The sequence below is a fragment of the Nannizzia gypsea genome, genomic scaffold (assembly GCF_000150975.2).
Source record: "Nannizzia gypsea CBS 118893 supercont1.6 genomic scaffold, whole genome shotgun sequence".
Lineage (NCBI taxonomy): Eukaryota > Fungi > Ascomycota > Eurotiomycetes > Onygenales > Arthrodermataceae > Nannizzia > Nannizzia gypsea.
Window position 1 is genome coordinate 995,111 of NW_003345196.1, and position 19,310 is coordinate 1,014,420.

The 19,310-nt window shown below is 51.0% G+C and overlaps 7 protein-coding genes across 7 annotated transcripts; 4 read left to right on the top strand and 3 right to left on the bottom strand.

The window, feature by feature from the left end:
• Positions 1-41: 41 nt before the first annotated feature.
• Positions 42-647, top strand: MGYG_06977 (SesA protein; the record flags this gene model as incomplete). Its single annotated transcript, XM_003170934.1, has 1 exon — positions 42-647. One exon carries the CDS (start codon positions 42-44, stop codon positions 645-647), a length of 606 nt encoding a protein of 201 aa, XP_003170982.1.
• A 321-nt stretch (positions 648-968) lies between these two features.
• MGYG_06978 (SesB protein) lies at positions 969-2,111 on the bottom strand (the record flags this gene model as incomplete). Its single annotated transcript, XM_003170935.1, has 1 exon — positions 969-2,111. One exon carries the CDS (start codon positions 2,109-2,111, stop codon positions 969-971), a length of 1,143 nt encoding a protein of 380 aa, XP_003170983.1.
• Positions 2,112-7,298: 5,187 nt separating this feature from the next.
• MGYG_06979 (hypothetical protein) lies at positions 7,299-8,042 on the bottom strand (the record flags this gene model as incomplete). The annotated part of the gene is made up of 1 exon (XM_003170936.1): positions 7,299-8,042. The coding sequence occupies one exon, from the start codon at positions 8,040-8,042 to the stop codon at positions 7,299-7,301; it is 744 nt and encodes a 247-aa protein (XP_003170984.1).
• A 1,740-nt stretch (positions 8,043-9,782) lies between these two features.
• MGYG_06980 (hypothetical protein) lies at positions 9,783-10,256 on the top strand (the record flags this gene model as incomplete). The annotated part of the gene is made up of 1 exon (XM_003170937.1): positions 9,783-10,256. One exon carries the CDS (start codon positions 9,783-9,785, stop codon positions 10,254-10,256), a length of 474 nt encoding a protein of 157 aa, XP_003170985.1.
• A 1,306-nt stretch (positions 10,257-11,562) lies between these two features.
• On the top strand, positions 11,563-13,601 carry MGYG_06981 (endosome protein; the record flags this gene model as incomplete). Its single annotated transcript, XM_003170938.1, has 3 exons — positions 11,563-12,166; positions 12,239-12,544; positions 12,598-13,601. The coding sequence occupies 3 exons, from the start codon at positions 11,563-11,565 to the stop codon at positions 13,599-13,601; spliced, it is 1,914 nt and encodes a 637-aa protein (XP_003170986.1).
• A 1,188-nt stretch (positions 13,602-14,789) lies between these two features.
• Positions 14,790-16,711, top strand: MGYG_06982 (hypothetical protein; the record flags this gene model as incomplete). The annotated part of the gene is made up of 3 exons (XM_003170939.1): positions 14,790-14,888; positions 14,958-15,697; positions 15,790-16,711. 3 exons carry the CDS (start codon positions 14,790-14,792, stop codon positions 16,709-16,711), a joined length of 1,761 nt encoding a protein of 586 aa, XP_003170987.1.
• A 486-nt stretch (positions 16,712-17,197) lies between these two features.
• Positions 17,198-19,256, bottom strand: MGYG_06983 (hypothetical protein; the record flags this gene model as incomplete). Its single annotated transcript, XM_003170940.1, has 4 exons — positions 17,198-18,200; positions 18,277-18,802; positions 18,876-19,098; positions 19,158-19,256. The coding sequence occupies 4 exons, from the start codon at positions 19,254-19,256 to the stop codon at positions 17,198-17,200; spliced, it is 1,851 nt and encodes a 616-aa protein (XP_003170988.1).
• Positions 19,257-19,310: the final 54 nt, after the last annotated feature.

Sequence of the window (19,310 nt, forward strand, 5' to 3'; positions counted from 1 at the left end):
ATCATTATTTAGGTATATCTAATCCTGTCTTCCGTGCGAGAATGGCAAGCAAGGGGTTTACCGCTTTGATCTCGATCACTATCAGCATTCTAACCTCCATCACGAGGGACTGCTACACTGTCATCGAAGAGGACAAAACCCTCCGAGATTCTTTCCACGAAGCAGGTCGCGGGTTACCCTTTATCGAGGAGGCTCTTCGGGCTATCAAATCCGAGCTGAATGGCCGCGACATTAACGAACTGACCACGGCCTCCCTGGAGACCTGTAGCTCCAAATCACAGATCGCCGAGAGGGTATTCAGAGACGTTGCTCTAGCACCGGCGGATTCCAGGTGCAGTCTTTATACAGCAACCGTGAGACGAGAGGGCAAAGGAAACAGCGTTGAGGAGCTGGTGAAGGAGATGATTAGCGATGTCTGTAATATGGTCAAGGACAGCGCGATCGAAGAACCACTGAAAATACATATTAAAGCACTACGTAAAGCCATCAAGAAGCTGTCAAATATGGAGCCATCCGTGCCAGAGGAGCCATCGGACGGAGGCATCTCCTACCATGGCTCTGGCAACCAGTTCAACGCTCTCGGGGGTACCCAGAACAACATACAGACAGTGGCGTCCAATTCCTCGGCAACATCACTGGGGGTGTGAATTATACAGTCATCCCGAAACAAAACTAGCAGGTCAATTCCTTAGCAGCAGTAGTGGTAGCAGTAGCTATTTCGCTGTTGATTCTGCTGTTAATGTCTGGGTGGCTGTGGAGGGTTACTCCTTCAACAGGGTCGAGTGTATACATGAATAGTTAGTGAACTTAGAATGACAAGGGACTGAGGCGATGTGGCCAGTAACTACTTAAATATGGTTCACTCCTTAGTTACTTCTATTAGTTAACTAACTACCAGGGCCAAGTGGGTCAATATTTAATTGCTGTAACTAGTTGGTTGAATTGAATATTATTTACGTGCTATTCATCTATTTGTAGGCGAAGGTCACCGGCCCACTGATGTTACCCAGGAACTGGTTGCCGCTGCCCGTGTTGTTGTTCTGGCTGCCCCCGAGCGCGTTGAACTGGTTGCCAGAGCCGTAATGGGAGATAGCAACAGGGACGGCGGCCCTGGTACTGACCGGCCTGTCGGCTTTTGCTGCTTCTTCTTCTCCTGGTGGTCGAGCTGCTGAGTCGCCGCCGATCTGCGATTCCCACCTGACCAGCTCGCCGAGCAGCCTTTGGAACCCAGTGTCTTCCGCAGAGCTGAACTTGACCATGTCGCTATGGTTGGCGTGGATGCTGAAGGAGTTGTAACTTTCAAGCGTCGCGGACTCCTTGGACACGATCGTGCCCACACCCGCCTTGCCAAGTTCTTCAAAGAAGCAAGTCACCTCGAAACGTCTGCCGGCTTCTCGCACTTCCCGTATCATCGACGAAAAGCTGACGTCAACGGATTCTAGAAACTGGTCTTTCGTCTGCAGGAGTTGTAGCAGCGCTTTGTTCCCGGTCTGTATAAGCCCAAAAGCCGAGACAGGCATCTTTACCCACCCGGCCAGCGAGGAACCCCCGTGCGGAGTGCCCATGAATGCGATGGCCTTGGTGTATTCAAACAGGCCTCGGAGGTGAGGCTCAGGGTTGTTTCGTGAGAGGAGGATGGCCTCCTTACAGACGAGCCCTCCAAGGCTGTGAGCGACGAATATCAGAGGGCGGGATACGACGCCGTTGCGAGCTCTATCCGTCGTCAGATCGTTCAGAAGATTCGTGGCATGGTCGATCAGCCGGTTCGACGATGCAACCGATGCTCTGACTACGTATGCATCGTAGCCGTAAGTAAGGATGCGAGCTCTAGGTAGCTGGGATGGAAGTAGTGTCTCTGGCCAGGGCCTGCTTTGCCCATCGCCTGTCCAGGTCTTGTCTCGGTCGCCAGTCAAGCCGTGGATAAAGCAGATGTCAACGCTGGCGTCAGGGCAGTTATGCAGCACTTCAACCCCATCAGGGAAATTAACGGACGGAGGTGTCTGGGATCGACGACTGCTGCCAGGTTGAGCAGGGAGAGTAGAGTCGCTGCTGGACGCTGATTTTAGCCATTTCTTCTTCTTGCTGCTAAAAAACCCCTTGAATCTCTCCATCGTTCAAAGGCATGTTGGTAGACCGGTCTGCAAGTCTAGCCGTGGGCGACGAGATAACTACTTATATAAATACACATATGTGGGCAACAGTTGCCTGTCCCGCAAGTGCAAGCCCAGCCATAGGCTAGGATTGACCGGGAGCCTTATGCACTCTCTGCAGGGTTTGAGGAGAGCGCTTAGGAAGATTCAGGGGTAGTTACACACGGAACAAAATCTGGGGGTGTCAAACATGAACGAGATGCAGAGGCTGAAGATGTTCAATTTGATGAGCTTGACGACGTAATTACACAGGTGATATCTCTGCTTGATGTTATTGTCATTATCATTATCATTATTAACGTTATTATTATCCATTGTACTACTTCAGTCAAAGGCTATAAGTTCAATCCCGGGGACTTTCTAATTTATATATACCCTTCCGTGGGTTAGTTTAAAGATAAAAAAGCGTATTCTAGTTACCCATAAAGGATAATAGCATATGCTGCACTGAACGAGGTTGAGGGAGGCGGGTGTAAGAATGATATTAGGGCGCTCTGAGCGAGTCTTGGGGTTGGGGGTATCAGCAAGGTGGCCGATCAAGTTCGGCGAAAAAGCTGTTACCATCAAGCAAGGAGGACTAATTTCCGCCACTACTGTTTGTATAGGAATGCCGCTATGGATGAGAGTAGCTCCGTCATCTATCCATTAGGTCTATTCTAATAAATAGCCTTTGGCGATTCCTATTCCAAACGGGAGAATGGCGAATGATACTAAACTCGTCCGAGAAGGTAGTCAGTATCATAGTAGAGCCGCTCCTTGCCTGCAGCTTTAACAGCATTAATTTGCTCTATCCCCCCAAGGCCCTTTGACTGGTCTAGTGTATCTTATAGCACAAAGCATCCGAGTGGTAACACTAGATGGGACAGCATAGGCGTTACTCTATTTGGCTAGGACTATCTTTCGTTATAGTAGTCCTAGGATTCATTGGTTGTATCTTGGGTCCGATAGTTTCGAGACAAATAACCGCCAAAGACAGTGTTTGGTGGCGGCTTTAATCAGGGATCGAACTGTGTCGAGGTTCAAAACTATAGTGTCTGAAGTTTGCTGGTTCAGAATAGGTTGTCGTATCATTTGGTGGGTAACTGGTGTGGGTGGCATTCATGGAGCTGTAACTCGCACTGGTATTGTTGGGCAGGCGGTAAGCATAGATGGTGTTGATGGAGTTATCGTATATGTTGGCTTCTCCGACACACGCTGCAGAGGGGAAGTCCCAAAGTCTTACTGTAGTCTTCCTTTAACCTTATTCAATAACCCCTTTAGCGTTCTGGAGAGGAATGCGAGTAAATTCTTGGGAGTGCTGGGCCTAGGTCATAACTAGCCGAATGAGCTTTATGCCTGTGTGGGTGGGTATAGTGATTCTTGCGAGTAGTGGACGTAGGTACTCTAAGAAACTTCGGTGTTAAATCGCTAGGGTTTGTTTATATAGAAGATGCCTGCCTCCTTGTAAATTTCCCAGCGGTGTGTTGGCTGTGTTTTCGGTGGTCGAATATATAGGTTGAGCCTATTGCCTACTAGTGTGAGCGTACTCATTTGGCACTGTCTTAATGGGTGTATTTTCGTGTTCGGTTCTTTATACTGGCTCCCCTTCTAACTCAAGATTGACCAAGTCCCAAACATTGCAGGGCTTGGGAAGCCGTAGGCATTTCTTTAAAATTTGCTCGGGGTCCAGCCCTGGCTCAGGGGCTCCATTTCCGGACATTTGGAAATGTTCTGATCCTAGAGCTAATCCTCGTAAGGCTAACTGGGCCAGTTCAGTGTTGAAGTTTGGATTTGTTCCGGCCTGCACCAAAAGAACAGATAGGTTCATCGTGTGTCCCTGCGGACTCAAGTGAAGGCGAGACTGTTTAGACTGGAAGTTGGTGGTGCGGCGGCAGCGCGCTTGCAGCTGAAGATCAGGGGCTTCGATATACGCACGTCGGTCCGTTCTATCGAATGGCACCCGAGCTCATAACTAGCAAGGTGACTGAATCAAAACGTTTGCTCTGGAAGCCTGCACTGCCCAACAGGAAGAGTGGCTCTAGTGCAGACCTGATCTCTATGACCAGTGCGAGCATAATGGCCCCGCCATGGTTATGCCAATATCGACGCTTGCCAAGTTAGGCCTGGTGATTGGTCGACAGGACTATGCGTACATCGATAGAAGGGGTCCTGTGGCGATGCAGGATGGGGAGCAGCTGAGCAGGACATCAATGGGGTGACCGTCAGTGCTCCCTGTACTTCTATGACGACTGTTTCAGTGGTAGAGGTAGTTTTCATATCATGGTTTCGTTTTGGCGGATGCCATCAGAAGATTGAATATTATGGCACGGGTGCCTGTAGCAAGTATGAATTACTAAGAGGGATATCTTTAAAAGCAACGGCGTAAAATACCTTTGTGTTGTGTTCCGGAGAGGCCATTGGATTCACAAAGCTTCTCCTTGGTTGTAGGCCCCATTTTTACGGTGCTTTCCTACCAGTTTGGTAGTAACTGTCGTGAAGCAGCGAATATTCCCCGCGTGAACCTGGCGGAATACTCGCGCCGACATCAATGGACCGCAGATTGTGCTCGCCGACGTGCAACGCACCGCATCCCTCTAGAATTCCCAGATAGCGTCTCATACTTGGGGCGTTATCAAGAAATGCAGTGGCCGTTAGGGGTATATCTTGCCTCGAGTATCCGTGTGTCCGGTAAGGAGGTTGCATCCTAGAGGACCCTGCCAAGCCATAAAACGTGCGCCTTGGCACTTGAGCCTCAAAGTGAGCACTGGCCGAGGAATGATCCGATCCGAGCCCAGTCATTAGGTAAGGACTCCCGTTAGCGCTATGACTCGAGTCAGATTCTGAAGGCCAGCGAAGCCTAGTGACACCGGATAAACATGCCACCCAACTCCGAGCGCTCTCCCAGGCGTCATCTTGGGCTGCGGTCTCACTACTGGGTCACGTGAAATTTTCGAGCAAGGAAATAAACGCCTCGAAGGGACGTTTGCTAAAGCTGGCCGCACAGTTAGGGCTTTGGCTCATCACGTGCTCGACGGTTGGTCTGTCGTTATCCCTTGAGTCAGCCCTGGGCTGTACCTCCAAGCAAAAAATTCATCAGACGTGAGCGGGTGGTATATTTCATCATGGAGCTGTAGAGAGTAGTGACCTGAAGCTGGCTGAGTAACGCGGGGATCGGCCAAGATGTCATTCTGGGTGTCAACGGCCTAGGCCGAGTCAGGTTCACAGGATAGAAAGGTGCCAGGCGCGATAAAAATTCATGTTGAGGGAAAAAGCGAAAGGAAGAGCAGACCTAGGGGTTCATATTTATATATAAACCTCCTCGCTTATATAACATGTCCACATGATCACTGTCAGGGATCGGGCCGGAAAGGGGCAACCTTAACCTTAAAAGAAGAGGAAGGCGGTTATAGGACCGTAGGAAAGTCTGGTCTCAAGTTCCGTTCTTGTGGATCACAAATACCGCCTTTTTGGCGCTTGCAACAGCACCTGACTCGCAATGAAACTTCGTAGGCCGATCAATGCCTGCGTCCCTTACAGTTCGAAGGTGTGTTGGATAGCCGTAATAGGCGAGTCTGCCATTGTAATACGTTATACGTTACTCTTGGTTTAATTACACTCTTATGCAGTCAAGATTATGAGGAGTTCAATCCCTTGAGCCCCTTAAGAAGACCTTTTAAATACCCTCCCATGGGTGGATTTAAATAACAAAAGGCTTAATACACTAGTTAGTTAATCCATCAAGTACCGTTGATGCTTGTGGTGCTGCTAGTTAACGGCGGGGCACAATGGTGTTCGGCATGCTCCACAGAGCGCCTAAATCGACGAACTTTGCTCGGCGGCATTTCAACCTCCATGGGCCCCCTGTTTCTGCAGATTCGCAGGAGATACCGTTTCTCCTAGCTGGTGAGGAATTGCAAGTTCTGTCTGCAATCTTTAAAGCTGCTGGTTCTTCTGCAAGCGCTCAACCTTACGCTGGTTTGCTTCGGCGATTTGGCGGTTGAGTTTTCATCTTTGTAGTCCGCCACTTCTGAAAGGGAGCTTTTGACCAATGGATTCGGGTCGAAAGGCTCGTTCTCTTGGGTTAAATGAGCTATTTCCTCGGTGGCATCAAGCCCAGTTGATCCCCTCAGTAGCATCGGTGTCGTTCCTTTGAAAGGTGGTGCCGTTTCACTGTTGGCGGATGCTGCAGTCTGTTGACAAGTGCTTGGTGCTATTTTGCTACTAAGTATCAGAATAACCTCTTTTATAGAAAGTTGTATTATTTTTGAAATGGCACCCGGCACCCGGCACACAGACGGAGGCCGCTAGTTAGGGTAATAGGGTTAGCTAGAAGAGATAAAAGATATTGGGCTGAACTCACTCTATCTCTCTCTAGATATTTTATTTTTAAACAGCCAATGTCGTACGAGCAAGCTATTTCAACATTCTTATCCTTCATTCGATCAGGCTCTCGAGACTGCCCATGAGTATTCATCTACATGATTATTCTAGTATGTATTTACCAATAACAGGAGCTGAAAGGGTAATCCTATGTTGAACTAAAAGCAACACCGCTTAGTTGGCAGCAGCGAATGATGAGGATAATGGGACTTCTGACATCCTATTATTCTTCATTATACTCATACGCAGTCAATGACTATAGGGAATTGTCAGATGACAGCAGCCAAAGGCGGTAAATGATTTATTACAGCGTTTGAAGGCGATATAACCAGTAAAGTGTAAATGCATGTTAAGTCTCTGCTCAATATATACCGTTCCCTTGAATGGCATGCCGGACGCGAGGAGGATACACACCGCCAGAGTCATAACGGATATGTCCACCATCGAGATGGGGCAGTCCTTGTAGTCCATTACCTGGTCGCATGAGTGCCAGTGCAGGAGTGGCTTGTGGTAGAAGTCCTTTGCGAACTCCTTTGCGAATAGTCTTAGGCTGAAGATGCCCTCAATTCAGCTCGTCGACCGCGTGGAGAGCCACTCCTGGCATGTTATATTTGTCGAGAAGTTATGGTAACATGTCGGGCAGGTGTTGGGACCTTAGTTATCCTGTTTGAAGGAAGTTTTTGTAGGATTAGAGTGGTCAATCGGGCTCATAACCGATGTTGGGAATATCTGGATCGTATGGCGGAGGTTGCTGATAAGCTGGCCTTGGCGAACGTTAACTATATCGAACTATACTGATTTACAATGGAGATTTCCCGTGTCAATCACCCAGTTGCCGCTGCGCTTACCACCGTTCGATAACAGTGCGCTTTCAACCAGTTCGGCTCTTGAGATAAGATAGCCGGCTTCGGATTTGGCGGCCTTTTCTTGGACTAGCATTGCAGTGCTGTTACTATCTCCGTCGTCTCCAGAGTCCTCAGCGTCTGCTTCCTTTGCATTCCTGGCCTTATCCTTCTTCTTTCTCTTATCGGACTTGCCCTTCTTTTGGTCAGATTTGGAGTCCTCTTCATAGCCGTGACACTTTGGTCCCTTTCCCCTTTTCTTCTCCTTTGCACAGGAGGTATATTCCTGGGGGTTCTTCTGAAGACGGGACTCCGTGGTTTCCATACGGGTTACCACCTCGTTTCGGGTTATTTCGATACCCTCAACAGTTTGTTTGATCGCGTCGTACCTCTTAGGAGTTCCTCGCAGGTAAAGAGCTATCACCAGTAACTCCCCTTCCGGGTCCGTGTCACTAAGCTCCTTGTACTCTCGATAGTACCTTGACAACCGATCCATTCCATCCCTCAGGCTTTCCTTATCCGCAAGCTTCCAATCGACTAACTGGGCCAGCTTTGACATAATTTCTCCGCGCTTTGGTTTGCAGTACTTGTGCTTAAGGTAAAGCCATCGATCTGCCGCGAATTTGAGCGAGCAGCAGGTCAATAAATCATCATAGATAGGACAAAGCCACGGAAGTCCATGGTCAGCCATGTCCTGTAGTTGGTAGACCGGTATATGGTGGAATTGTCGTAAATCCTGCTCTTTGAGCGTGTTCCGTATCTTCCAGTATACCCTGATATCAATGGGTGATATCTCCGTAACAGCTTATTTCATAGAGTTATGTATATAAACCTTAAGCTGTATCCATCGGGAGATTTGCATCCTCACCAACTAAGCAGTGTAGGTATTGCGTTTTCAACATCCGTTCCGCGTACACAAGCAACCTGTTGATGTATTTTTCATCCGTGAGTACTAGAATACCGCTCATTGGCTGCAATTTGGTGGTATTATGTGGTTATTTTGACCAGTTCGGGCATTATCAGCCCCAGTAGAACATATCTTTTATCGTATTTCAATATGAAAAGGGTGCTGGGGCCATAACACCACGGGACGAAAAAAAGCCAATCTGCCCCATGGTAACATGGTGTAGCCAAACTGGGTGGCTACTCCAATAGCAGGCCTCTGGCGAGCGTGTCAACAAGGGAGGCAGGGAGCAGTGAGTGTAATAAAACAATGCATCGTCATATCCGTGCATTAGCGTGGATAAGCCATGGAGACAGGCCATTTCACAATCCTCCGTTCAAAAACGATATTGTCTCGCACATCATGCATTTCATCTGCTCCTCCTCCTTCTTGTCGTCGTCGTCGTCGTCGTTCGTAATCAAGTGTTTGTATGTCAAAACATGCTTAGTCACATGTTATATCACGTGCATGAGCATGAAAAACTCCAAAGGAGATAAAAAGGAGATAAGAAAAAGAAGAAAAGACGAAGACGAAGAAGTCGAGACGAGCTTGAGACGAACTTGAGACGATCATGTCGACATCGAGCGTGAACATGACGCCTGGGATACGCAAGATCTAGCTCAGCTTAGGCCCATCAGGCCACGAGATAGCGTGATCTCGCCTAGTTCTGAGGCCTGTCACCCACGCTGCCTGCCATCACCCGCCAGCATCACACCACCCACAGGGCCAAGCTGCAGCTCTTTTCCCTGAACTCCCTTGGCTCACGACACAGCGTCCGTCTCACAGCCTAGCCGCCCACTTTTCTCGCCCGGCCACGCTCGCTGGCTGCTCGCTGGCTGGCTGGCTCCACTGCGAACAGCAGCTTTGGCAGGCTGCGACTGGCCGGGCGCAAGCTCGGGTGGGTTTTAGCTGCCGCCCAAGCAACAAGTCAGGCAGCTCCACGCCGTCTGAGTCACGGCTGATAGGCTCCGGCAAGCGGCAAAAGTTAGCAGCAGCAGCCAGGATTGGTTATATATATGACTCCCAGCAACTCCCTCGAGATGGGTTCCCTCTCTCCCCTTTACGACTTGACTCCGACTCTGCCGACGAGGCAAAAACGAGTCGTAAGTCGTGGGCTTCTGCCTGGCCGGCCGGGGGGTGGTGGGAAGACGAGAGCGGTGCCGGAGGGTGCGGCAGCTACCTATATAAGCGTGGCCATGGCCCTCTTGCTCCGGATGAGGAGGAGGATGACGGTCCACCACGGCGGCTAGAAAGAAGAAGAAAAGTCCTTTTTCGGATTCCTATTCATCATCTCTTACTCTCTCTCTTTTTTTAATGCCTGCTACGACGGACGACGAAACGTATCTTCCTTGTTTTTTGCCTTGCATCGTTAAGCGCCGGCCTCCTGCTATTTTTAGACATACACACACCTACTATACCCATCGTCTCTCTGCCTGCGTATAATACATACATACAGATATATATACACATATCAGGGACGCCCGCACGATGGGCCAGAGACACAACCGCCGCCGGACAAGGCCTCGCTCTCGACGACGGATGAACAACAAGAACAACAACAACGCTGCCTCGCGGCTTCTGCAGGCCGTGCCTCCCCAGCCGGAGGTATACGGCTCCTCACACTTTGCTACCGTCTCGCTCCCTCCGCCACCTGGCTGCTCCCCCAGTGCTCGCAACCACTGCCATGGCCGTGCGCCCTCAGCCCAACTCTGGCATAATCGGTACATGGCATGGCATGGTCGGGGCTCAGGGGCATCCTCTCCCATCTCACAGCAGCAGCAGCAACAGCATCAACTACATCAGTATCAGCATCTGTACCAGCAACTGCATGAGCAACGTCAAGAAGCGAGTGCTAAGCTAGAGGCAGATCAGTGTCGGCTGTTTGGCGGCGTGCCCGGAGACGACGTGGCTTTGTGTTTTCGCATGCTGGAGTTCTTTGGCGGTCTTGATTATATCGAGTGAACATCTCTTCTCTTTTCTTTCTTTGCTTCTCCTAGCAATCTACTCTCCTCTTACTCTCTTCTACTTTACGACTCCACTTTTACATCTATGCAACGTCTGCATCACACGACGATGGATCGAGATTCCATGGACAGGCACCCCATGACTTGCAGCAAGGACGGCCCTAGATGGGCTTCGACCTGGTCTAACTTACGGGGGCACGTCGATGTCCACCACTACCACTCCACTACCACTACCAACCGGAGACTGGATCTCGACCTTGAAGAAACAAGGCCTCTACACCGTCACGGCACCGGTTCGGTGTCTGGATGAGCTCGCACACACGGCTTGAGCACTGCATGCCTTAAAGGCATATCTGGGTTCGCCTGTGTAGCTTGAGCTCCGACGGCGCTGCTGCCTGGCCGGACGGTGACTCAGGGGCCAAAAACCAACAACCAACAGCAAACTTCTTCATGATGCTGGCCATCATCGATCAAACACTGATGACGAACGATGTACTCTTCTCCCTCTTTCTCTCTCTTTCTATGTTCATCTTTCATGGTTCTTCCATTCGCTTGGGTTGGGGCTACGGCAAACGGCATGCATGCATTCCACGGGGTTTTTAGCGACATGTATAATTCTGAATTAGTCAAATTGGAAAAACGGCAAAGGCAAAGGCAAGGCAAGGCAAGGGGAGTCATCATGGGCTGGGATTCTCGGTTTAAACAAAAAAGAAAGACTATATATGTAAATAGGATTGAAATACCACATTGTACTGTACAGCTTCTTCCTCTTCCTCTTCTTCCCGTTTTGCTATGGCTATGGCTTTTCTACCTGGTCTTGGTTCTCGTAGCTTGCATTGAGATCGGCTGTTGGCGTAGTTAGCGACTTGGTCCTCCTGCTATTTATAACCAACTTATTTATAACTAAGTATGTACTCCGTAACTGTGGCGGTTTGATCGGCTCAAGGCGGTCATGACGTCGGCGTCGAGCCAGGTTGTAAATACAGGTAAGACCAGTTAAAGAGAGCGAACACTCAGCTAAAGATTAGTTAAAGGTCGCTTAAGCCAGTTAAAGAGTAGTTAAAGGCTAGTTAAAGGCTTAGTTAAAGACAAGTAAATACAGGTAAAGCCCAGCTAAAGAGATACGACGAGACACGCTTAGTCAGCCAGTAACCGCCGACTTTCTTCTTCTTCTTCGACTTTCGACGCCACAAAAGGACGAAGAAGACGAGAAGAAGACGAAGAAAGACATCGAGGGACAGACAGAAGAGGCAGACAGAGACAGACAGCAAAAGACCAGCGAAAGGCGATGTCGACTCGCTGAGATGCGACCATCCGCGCTCTCCCGTTTCACCTTCACCACCTCCGTGCGGCCCAGGGCGACCCAGCCCAAGTCCACCAAGGCTGCCTCCACCGCAGCGACCGTCACTTCATCATCACCACCAACACCAACACCAACACCATCAACGCCTACGCCGACGTCGACGCCGACATCGAGATCACGATCAAGAGCACCACAGCGAGAGCAGCTGTCTCACTACCGCCTCCTCTTCAACAATGTCCGTCCGCAGCTGACTGACGACCAGTTCGCAAAGATGAGACGCCCGGAGCCCGTTCAGCTGCCCTTCGACGCCGCCGGCAACCACCCCATAGGCATCCCAGACGGCCCTCCTGGCGCCGGCGAGGGCAGCGATGCCACCGGCAGAGGCATCCTGATTGGCCTGCTGTCGGCCTTTGGCTCTGCCGGAGTCGCCCTGCTCGTGCTCGCCCTCTTCTTCTTCTTCAGATACACCCAGCGAGGCCGCATCCTGCTGGACCGCATCGGCCGGCCGGGCGAGTACGACGACGAGCAGGAGTTTGCCAGGGAAGAAGCAGAGGCCCTCGAGTCCATGGACGAGCTGCAAGCTGCCGAGTACTTTAGAGCAAAAGGTTGGTCGACTCTCTTATCCCCTCCATCTATCTATCTACGTACTGTGATGGCATGGTACTGACTACGGACAGCCTTTGTGCAGGCAAACCCCCCAGAGACGATGCAGACGGATATATCGCTCTCCCAGTTCCTTGCGATCCAGGAAAAGGGTGTCTCGGCATGGGAGTTCGAGCCTGAACTCGAGATTGCCAACTGCTTCGTCGAGGGCCGCACAGAGATCGAGTTCTTCGACTCCGAGTGTGGCGTCCAGAGTAACCTGCCTGTCCCAAAGCAGAATGACGTCTACTACTGGGAGGCAAAGATTTATGACAAACCGGAGTCTACGCTTATCAGCATCGGCATGACGACCAAGCCCTATCCGCTCTTCAGACTGCCTGGTACGTTTTTGACTCTCTCTCTCCGTTGATATACGGTATACTAATTGGGACAGGCTTCCACAAATCGTCCGTTGCATACCAGTCCACCGGCCACAGGAGACACAATCAGCCCTTCAATCCAACTCCCTACGCACCGCCATATGTCCAGGGTGACGTTGTTGGCGTGGGCTACCGGCCTCGCAGCGGAACCATCTTCTTCACCCGCAACGGCAAGAAACTGGACGATGTAGCCCACGGCCTTCGATCGCAGAACTTCTTCCCTACCGTTGGTGCCAACGGGCCGGCTGCCGTGCACGTAAATTTCGGCCAGATGGGGTTCGTCTTCATCGAGGCCAACGTCAAGAAATGGGGTCTCGCGCCCATGACCGGAAGCCTGGCTCCTCCGCCTCCCTACGGCAGCGAGCAGGGAAGTATCCTTCTCGAGGCGGGAGGTGAAAGCTCAGTCTCAGCCCAGGAAGCTGCTGGCCACCACGGCCACCAGACGCATGGTTCGACTACCGCACCTGTACAGCAGTGGTGGCATCCAGAGTACATACAGCATCACGCCCAGCATGCTCATCAGGTCCTGCAGCACCAACGCCAGCAGCAGCAGCAGTCACAGTCACATATACATGCGCGAACCCGCAGCGGAACGGTGCGAGGACACAACCTGCACCCATCCGCCCAGGCACCGTCTGCACCCGTCCGGACGCCAACAGACATCTCCCTGGGCCCCTTGCCTCATGTAGCTTCGCCCCCGGCCCCCTCAACTGCCGGAGCTGTGCCTGTTTCACCCTCGACTACCATCACCTCAGACGCCCCCGCTGGTTCCGAGACGTCTGAGGCTACGACCGTCGTGCTGGTGGGCCACCACCGCCATAATAACAGCAGCAGCAGCAGCAGCAGCCGTCCACCGCTCGATGATGTGCCTCCACCCGAGTACCGTAGCCCAGGCCACTCGCCGCCGTGCGGCCAGGCCGGTGGTCCAGCAGGCGAGGTCCCGCCGATACCAAGCTACGATGCAGCTGTTCGTCAGTCCAGGGAACGAGACGGCCCGCGAGATCGAGACAACTCTTGATATAATTCAATTCACCTATCCCTGGTCTTGTTTTCTACTCTTTCCCTTTTGCACTCCTCTGCTTTTCTCCTTGCTTTATATTCCTATCAATCTATCCTCGTTTATTCCCCTGCAAATTAGCGACTCATTCGAAATCTGGACGGAACACGGTGTGGTACGGGTGCGGTCTCCTTTCTCATCTCTTGTCTGTTTCCTCTTGTCTGTTTCCTCTGTCTTTCGGTGCTGGTGCGGTCTCCTTTTAGTCTCCTATACTCTGTTCAAGTCTGCTCTTCCTACACGGCGTTTCGCCCCATCTTTCTCTCGCTCCTATTCCCTTGGTTCTCCTGCTTGTCCCTGCCTGCCTCTTCCCAGTCGATATCTATCTTTATCTCCTTTGTCTATGTATCCCTTCATGCAGCCCTACCGGCGGCGCAGTCTCCTACCAACCAGCCTACCAACCTACTACCAGCTGCCAAACAGCCCCAGTGCAATAAGATGCTTGTTCTCTTTGCTGTCTATCTTCTTCCTACTTTGCCTACGTACATACATACTACATCCATGCCATGCTGTACCTAATGAGACGGAGGATAATAAGTAATAACATGCCCTTCCCAGCCTGTCCCTGTATATATCTGCCTGCTCCCTGTCTATAGTCGGCCCGCCCTGCCATCCCCATCCCTATCCCCATCCCTATCCCTGCCTGCGCTGCGATCTCGAGATCTAGACAGCAGCCTGTGATCCTGCTAGAGATAAAGAAACAAGACAAAGAGAGTCCCCTTGCATGAAGCCACAGCCTGCGTCTTCTCTGTCTGCTTGTAAGATATATAAAAGTCGACTGGCTAAGGCAGCTATGATTTACTTCTTAACCGCTTAGCTGCTTGTGTTAGTTAAAAAGCCCGTCGCTTCCCTCCTCCCGCCGTCGCACGTCGCAAACAGTGGCGCGCTACACGATACGAGGACGACATATTAATTTATAATAATAACTGGCTCACTAAAGCCCTCTAGCAGGTCTGCCTACGCCTAACCGACCTCGCAGTTCGACCGCTGACGGGCTGTCACAAGTTATTTAGTTACCGAGTACGGCGTCGAAGTTGGGCTGACGGGATGCGAGCGCTTCGGCTTCATCTTCGCCTCGACGTCGCATAACCAAAACCGCCAGGAAGAAGCAGACGAAGCAGAAGACAGCTCTCCTCGTCTTTCCTCTCGCTGATGCCTCGAGCTCGACCTCGCAGACCCTCGTCGTCTGGCTCTGGCAGGATGATACCTAACGGCAGCGTGGACGGGCATGTCTTCCACGTCGTCGTCCTGGTGAGCCGCATTCCAACCGCCGTACGATGGATGGCTATATATCTGTGCCTATGCTAACGAGTGATTCAGGGAGCATCGGGAGGACCGAGAGAAGACACAGCAACGGGCATGCTCGTCCGGTCAACCGCTACAAACTGGGCCAGAGACTCGGTCGTGGCCGTCGACGCCGGAACGCTGCTGTCAGGCATCATCCGCATCCTCGAGACCGACTCGCCCTCCCAGCTCGATACAGAGACCTCGCACGTCCACGCTCATGGCCATTCCCGTACACATCTCCACGGACAGCGAAGGGTCGTCTCGTCGGGCCCCTTTACCGGTCTCGTGCTGCCCTTTGTCTCCGCCGAAGCAAACGCTGCGTATATATTCCGTGACATCCTCGCGGCGGTGCTCATCACACATCCGCATCTCGACCATGTATCCGGCCTGGCCATGAATACGCCCGCCGTCGAAGCCCAGTCAGGTCCAAAGACAGTCGCAGCGCTGCCCTCGACGATAGCGGCGTTAAAGAACCATCTGTTCAACGACATCACTTGGCCGAACCTGTCGGACGAAGACGGGGGTGCTGGGCTGATCACGTACCAGCGGCTGGTAGACGGCGGGAATCAGCGTCTGGGACGGGGTCCGGCAAAGGGATATGTTCGGGCGTGCGACGGGTTGATGATAAAATGCCTTGGGGTGAGCCATGGCAGGTGTAGGCAGCGATATAACCCCGAGACTGAGAAGCACCATCGGGCTGAGAGTACGGTGTTTATGACTGATCCTGCGCTGTTCCCGTCACGGAGGGTTTCGATCGACGCCTCGTCGTTACGGTAGGCCTTTCTTTTGCTTTACACTGCTTCAGCTCGTATGCTCGATGCTATATATATTATGATACATCAACTAACTAACTTGTTACTGACAGGTCGTATTCTCCGTCAACTCAAGCCCAGCAGCTGTCTTTTGGCGCAAACGGGAAGGATAGCTCGATATACGCTACGGTCGAGAGCTCAGCCTTCTTCATACGGGACGATCCCACCGGCGCGGAGATCATTATCTTCGGAGACATAGAGCCGGACTCGATATCCCTTGAGCCGCGTAACGAGCGAGTCTGGGAAGCAGCTGCTCCGAAGATCAACGATGGCTGTCTACGTGCCATATTCATTGAATGCTCGTACACCGACGCCGTGGAGGACAGTGCTTTATACGGCCACATGTGTCCTCGCCATCTGATAGCTGAACTGGAAGTGCTGGCCGGGAAAGTCCTTGACTCCCAGAAGCCCCATAAGGGAGACTCCAGGAAGCGGAAACGAGCATCTTCCTTCACCGGCCTGCCTCCCCCAGCAGCACCGCAACCAGAGCAGCAGCCCAATCCACCGCTGAGCCCAAAGTCAAAGGAAAACAAATCGCCCTTTGCTGCTCCCTCAGCGCCCAAGACAAGGTCGGCCACGATAGCAGACTCGCCTCCAGTAGGGCATAATACCCGCCAGTCCGCTGGAAGAGTAGAATTCCCAACGGCCTTTGCTCCCCAACCACCTGAGAAGAAACAATCAGTTACCTCTTCCCCTGCCGTCGGTGTCGCCGCTGACCCAATGGCCATAGATACCACGACCAACTCACCTTCCACCTCAGGCCCTCAGACCAGTTACCGCACATCAATAGGCGGAACCACTCGTCCGCTACCCCTACAGGATCTAACAGTGTACATAATACATGTCAAGGACACCCTTACAGACGACGGCTGTCCACGAAACCAGATCCTAGCTGAACTACGACAGCTAGGTGAAGAAGCTGGTTTGGGATGCGAATTCCACGCTCCATTGTCTGGTGAAGCGGTGTTCATCTAGAATGACCAGACAGGACCGATATGAGATGATGTTTTGCAACGACTCTCTCTCTCTTTCTCTCTATCTCTCTCTTGGGATGTTTGGACGGCGTTATCGTTTTTGACTTTTCTTTTGTTTTCGTTCTGCTTGCCTGGATGGGTGGTATGGAAGACAAAAAGATGGTACCCGGCCCTTGTAGGTGATGATTGGACGGCATGTATGACCCCTTGCTTTTGTTTACGTTACTGCTTTGCTTCGCTTTGCGTTCCTTGCTTTTGGTTACGGTGCCCAGCATTTTCACATTTGATATTCTTAGCTCCATGTACGTCATATGAAACGAGTAGTGTTAGGATAGTGAGACCCCCCTTTGTTAAATACCATTATTATAAAGTGTTTATTATTGTAAAAAGAGGCAATGGCAATGGATATATATGTATGTATATACCAGAGATAAGGAATGGTATACGACCACTGAATCAATTTGTTTTCCAGGCTCAAATGTCACTCTCACTGGCCGTGTCTCTGAGAAGCTCTCTCACGCTTTGCAAGCGCAAGATGGTGCAGGCTATTCATACAATGACATGCCTTGCTCGCTGACTCACACGTACCGGCGAGAGTAGACAGCCAACGAACAGCTAGCTCCGACTGGCTGACAAGTTCTTCCGTTTCCATTGGCAGATGGGGCTCGTCGAACGAAAGCTCTGTTACCAGAACACAGCTGGCCTGCACTATGTAATGAAGTATACACCACCAGGGCGTCTTGCCATGCAGTTCAATGATATCAATATCCAACGGCAGAAGGTGCAGTATCTGTCTTGCAGCCGATATGCAACGCGCAGCTGCATCGGAGTCCATCTGTCTTGATGCCTCGGATTGGTAAGGGATGGTTAGAATTAGTTCGGACGGATCACACAGCGCAGGCTTGTTGATCAGTATCCTTGCGCTATAGTAGCGGAGGTGCAGGTATGTTAGGCTTGTGGATGGGGGAGCGCAGATATCTATGGATTGAACGGTGTATGGGAATCCAGGGTCAATGCTTGCGTACCATTGGCTTAGCTTGTTGTCTAAATCGGCTATCAGGCGCTGGGTATATGCCCAGGTATTATCGAGCGACTTCATGCCGTACAATGAGCTTATGGCTTCGTTTACAATTTCATCTAGCCGGAGCCCTGCGACGAAATTGCTGGATGGGTATTCCTCGTCAAAGGAGTAGACGGCGGACAGTTCCAGGTCCGATGGGTTACCTAGGATATTGAAGTTGGCCAGGGGAAGCGGACTTCTGATGAAAGATGGCTGACTAGTTTGGAACGGCCTGATGTGAATTGGCTGACCTTGTAATTCGGATGGAAACCCTGTGAGAATGCTGAGGAATTGTTCTAGAGATCGAAGCGAGTGCCAAACGCGGGCTTCAAGCTGTTTAGATTCTCCAGAAACCTCAGGTATGGTCGCTCGTACATTCAACGATCGATTATAGGCAAACTTCAGCGCAGTGGTAACCGATTTCCATGCTCTGGCAATCGTCAATCAGTACTTGGAAGAACTACAAGTAGCCATCAGAGGGTTATATGGGGCTTTGGAGTAGTTACCCTGTGATTTGATATGTGGCAAGCTGATACACCCCCCTAATGGCGATAAGTTGTATCGGCTCTAACGAGGAATACGTGTCAGGGTAGCCACGGTGATCGACTATCACTATTCCCTGTGCCAAAGCCTGTGATCTAGCACAGTATATGCTATGGTCCTCTACTTCACCTGTCGGTATCTGTGTATAATGGGCCCACAACGATCCAAGAGCAAGCACCATGTTTAATAGAGCCAGCCAAGGGTAAATGGCAAGTGGGTCGCTCCCGTTGTGGTAGTAGGAGTTATATCGAGACAGGAATCTTACCTTTGGAAGGATAGGGAAGAGAGGATGAACTGTGGTGAAGTATGCATTTACCAGCAGATCAGCAACATCCTTCGGCGGTAGTGTAGTCAGATTATGCATCATGTCTAACTGGGGGAGTTCAATCTCGCCAGAGAAATAGGTGCATTTTTCATTGACTTCGTCTATCTTCGCAGTTGTTTCGAACTTCCAGGATAAGTCATATGAAGCCATGGACATGATATTCTCTAATAACGCGGTGTCATTTTTTAGTGGATTATCATCAAACAGCTGGTTGTTTGAGATCGATGAATCGCCTACCTTCAGAAATAAAATTCGGTAGCTGTAGCTTTACCAGAAGCATACCCAGCCACCTTATGGTGGAGGTTTCTCCTACACACTCCACCGGTTTCCTGCGTCCGGAGTAAGCCCGTAGCTGAGAGGCGACAGCATAGAGAACAGTATTCTCATCCTCGATTGTTTCTTCCGCTTGTGGAGAGTTTTCGTCTGACATTGAGACATCTTCTTCAGCTAGTATGGAATTCTAGAAGCCATTAGACCCGAGAATCTGAACATGAAGCAGTCGCTGCTGTATGTATATACCTCGAACAGTGCGTTTCTAATCGCCTGCTGTACGTCAGGACTTTGGCTAGGTATGAGTTTCGTGAGGAGTTTCTCGTACACGCTTATCTTCATGGCCATGGATTGCACATTTCTAAACCTCTTTTTAGAAAGATATCAAGAATGAACTGTCGT